The following is a 2,975-nucleotide window of genomic DNA, read 5'->3' as shown; positions in this document are numbered from 1 at the left end:
TCTGTCGTTAGACACGCCCCCTGCTCCTGGACACGCCCACAAAAACTTCAACGTTTTTTTGCCGAGATTCTTCTCCCATATATTGATCCTCCATCATGGAGGCGCTCGGGGGATACCCCAGCAAGTCTTCTGCTTCACGAGCAGGACTGTTCAAAGTCTTGCTGAGTGTGGCTTTGTGCATGGGCTCGCTGTATCTCCTGCAGAACAAACTGTCAAAGTCGCGAAAAACCAAAGATTTCTACTCGTATGAGGTGAAGGACGCGAGAGGCAGGACCGTCTCACTGGAGAAATACCGAGGGAAAGTGAGTTATGCAAAAACAAACTAAGTTTTGTTTTTAGATTGTTTGCTTCATTTATCAGCCTTTTGATAGACTCATGGTTGTCCTACTATATTGTGTCACAAAATATGTCCAAAACAGCGGTATTTTTACTCGAGGGCTCTCTGTCTTTGATTATAGGTCTCTCTGGTTGTAAACGTGGCGAGTGGAAGCGAGTTAACGGAGCAGAGTTACCGGGCTCTGCAGGAGCTGCACAGAGAGCTCGGCACGTCGCATTTTAACGTGCTCGCGTTTCCCTGCTCGCAGTACGGGGACACTGAATCAGGTACTAGCCGAGAAATTGAAGCGTTTGCCAAATCCAACTATGGCGTGACGTTCCCCATCTTCAACAAGATCAAAATAATGGGGTCTGAGGCGGAGCCCGCATTCAGATTCCTCACAGGTAGGTCATGAGAAAGAAAATCTTAATTTAGTAACGTGTTTTTTGCTAGGACAATTGAAAGCAAATTATGTACAAACAATATGAAAAACGGTATGTTTTTCTTGTTTTAAAGTTATTTTATTTTTCATAGCTGTTAATAGCGACCCCTCGAGGGTGCCACCTTTCTGACACTACAAAAACTCAAAAAGTTTCTCAAAAAGTGGACCATTTTACTGTTATTTTCCTTTATTTTGTATTTAATTTTGTGTTTTTTTAAGGCCCCAGGTTTATTTTTTCTTTTTATATATATATTTTTATTATTAGAATTTTTGCCGACAGAAAAACAAAGAACAGACAAACCCATCATGAAACAATAATCTGTGCAAAATGTAAAAATTAAGCATAAAACCGGAGAAAATGGCGACATACAAAACATATACTGTATGACCTACAAAAAGACACAGCAATGGTTGTAAAGAGAGAGAAAAAAACTTCAGAACACACAGAACAACACTTTGTCTTTATGGTGTTAAAAAAAAAAAAAAAAAAAGACTGGATCACACATTTGATCAAATTTCGCAGAATTCCCAGAGGTGGTATATCTAATTCTTTCCAAATGTAAAGTGGAGGTAAGTCCAAGAAGCCAGTCAGAAAAAGAGGCTTTAAATTTTTCTTCTAAAAACAAAGGATATCTTTTTTTTTTTTTTTAGCTATGATCATGCCATACTGAACAGGTAACTGTACACTCCCAACTGTACAGGGAGTAAAAGACAATTGTAAACTTTAGCAAAGAACTGAAATATTTCTTATCAAAAGTTCTGAATTTAAACACAATACCCTCAGCAGCTTTACACTTTTCACATGTGGAGGAAACCAATGGATAGAATTTATTAAGCTTTGTTTTAGAATAATGAAGTCTGTGTAACACTTTGTACTGAACAAGATTGTGTCTTGAATTAATAGAACATGAACAAACAGATAAAATGCAGATATGCACCAAAATATTTTAAATACATACTGTTTCACAACTACATTATTTCAGAATAGAAGAAAATACCCTGCATGTCAAAATTATAGATTTTTGTTTTATGCTAAAATATCTTTAGAGTATTAAGTAAACCTCTTCTGATGTAAATATTCAAATGTAAAAATATTTTTTAAAGATTTAAAGCAAATGTTTTGATTTGAAATATGTATTAACTTAATCTGGAAATTTTTAAAGGTGATTTTACTCGAATTTACTCAAAAACTGCCAAGTATTGGACTATCCTAACAAACCAAACAAAATCTGTTGAAAGATTATTTATTCAGCTTTTAGATAAATTAATCTCATTTCTGAAAATTGATTTAACATTTCTTATAGCGCTATTTTTTATTATGTAAATTAAAACTAAAATATGGTCAGTTTCACTTTCAAACATCATCAAAATGTTCATAGTAGTGTTTTATAGAACCTAGAACCAGTAAAAAACTAAAATATGCAAAAATTTATTGTCGCCACTGTATTAATTCACAGATTTAAAGTAATTTGTCTTTAATAATTTTTGGGCCATTTTAACAAGAAACTGTTGCTGGTTTCCATCTCAGAAATCTGGCAACAAGCAAGACAAAAATATAATTAAATAAATAAACTTGCCTGTTCAATATTCAGTCATAAATGTATCACAATACAGTCTCATTCACAGCTTGTTATGCTGCTTTGTGTTGCAAAAAAAATAGATTGTTTATGTATAGTGATAAACACGCTTGTTTGTAGATCAGTTTGACCATTCACTGCAGTTTATTGTTTCCAGTCATTTTGCCCATTGGCAAGTGAATCATAAATCAATTGCAGAAAAGTGCTTATTTCTGCATTGTAGAATAAAGTGAGTAACTAAATGAGAATAATACTTTAAATTTAATAAATAATAAGGGTGAGAATCACAGGTTTACTTGCGATACGATATTATCACGATACGATGTAATCACAATATTTTGCCCCTCGATATTGATAAAGAAAACCATCCATGATACAGTATATCACAATATTTGTAAATTAATGAAAAAATCAAAAAGATGCATTTGTTTTATTAACAGCACATTTTATATAATTGCAACAATGTAAAAAAAAAAGCACACAGCTGTCAAACAAGCTTTAAAATCCTGATGTGCAGCGAGCAGTTTGTGACTGAAAAGCAACCGAATCTCAATTTAGAGGAATATACATTTAAGAAACACTGTCAAAATAACAATTTATTGCTTTCTAGATTGCTGTTAACTTAAGACACTTATTACAA

General features: G+C 33.5%; 1 protein-coding gene across 1 annotated transcript in view; it reads left to right on the top strand.

The window, feature by feature from the left end:
* The window catches only part of gpx8 (glutathione peroxidase 8 (putative)), a 5,443-nt gene continuing 2,468 nt past the window's right edge, over positions 1-2,975 (top strand). The window contains 2 exon segments of the mRNA NM_200222.1: positions 1-302; positions 459-720. Coding sequence (NP_956516.1) covers positions 96-302; positions 459-720 — 469 coding nt within the window. The 5' untranslated portion in view covers positions 1-95.

The sequence above is a fragment of the Danio rerio genome, chromosome 8 (genome assembly GCF_049306965.1).
Source record: "Danio rerio strain Tuebingen ecotype United States chromosome 8, GRCz12tu, whole genome shotgun sequence".
Taxonomy (NCBI): Eukaryota; Metazoa; Chordata; class Actinopteri; order Cypriniformes; family Danionidae; genus Danio; species Danio rerio.
Note: the sequence above shows the minus strand (reverse complement) of the source record. Positions and strands in the feature narration are given on the sequence as shown.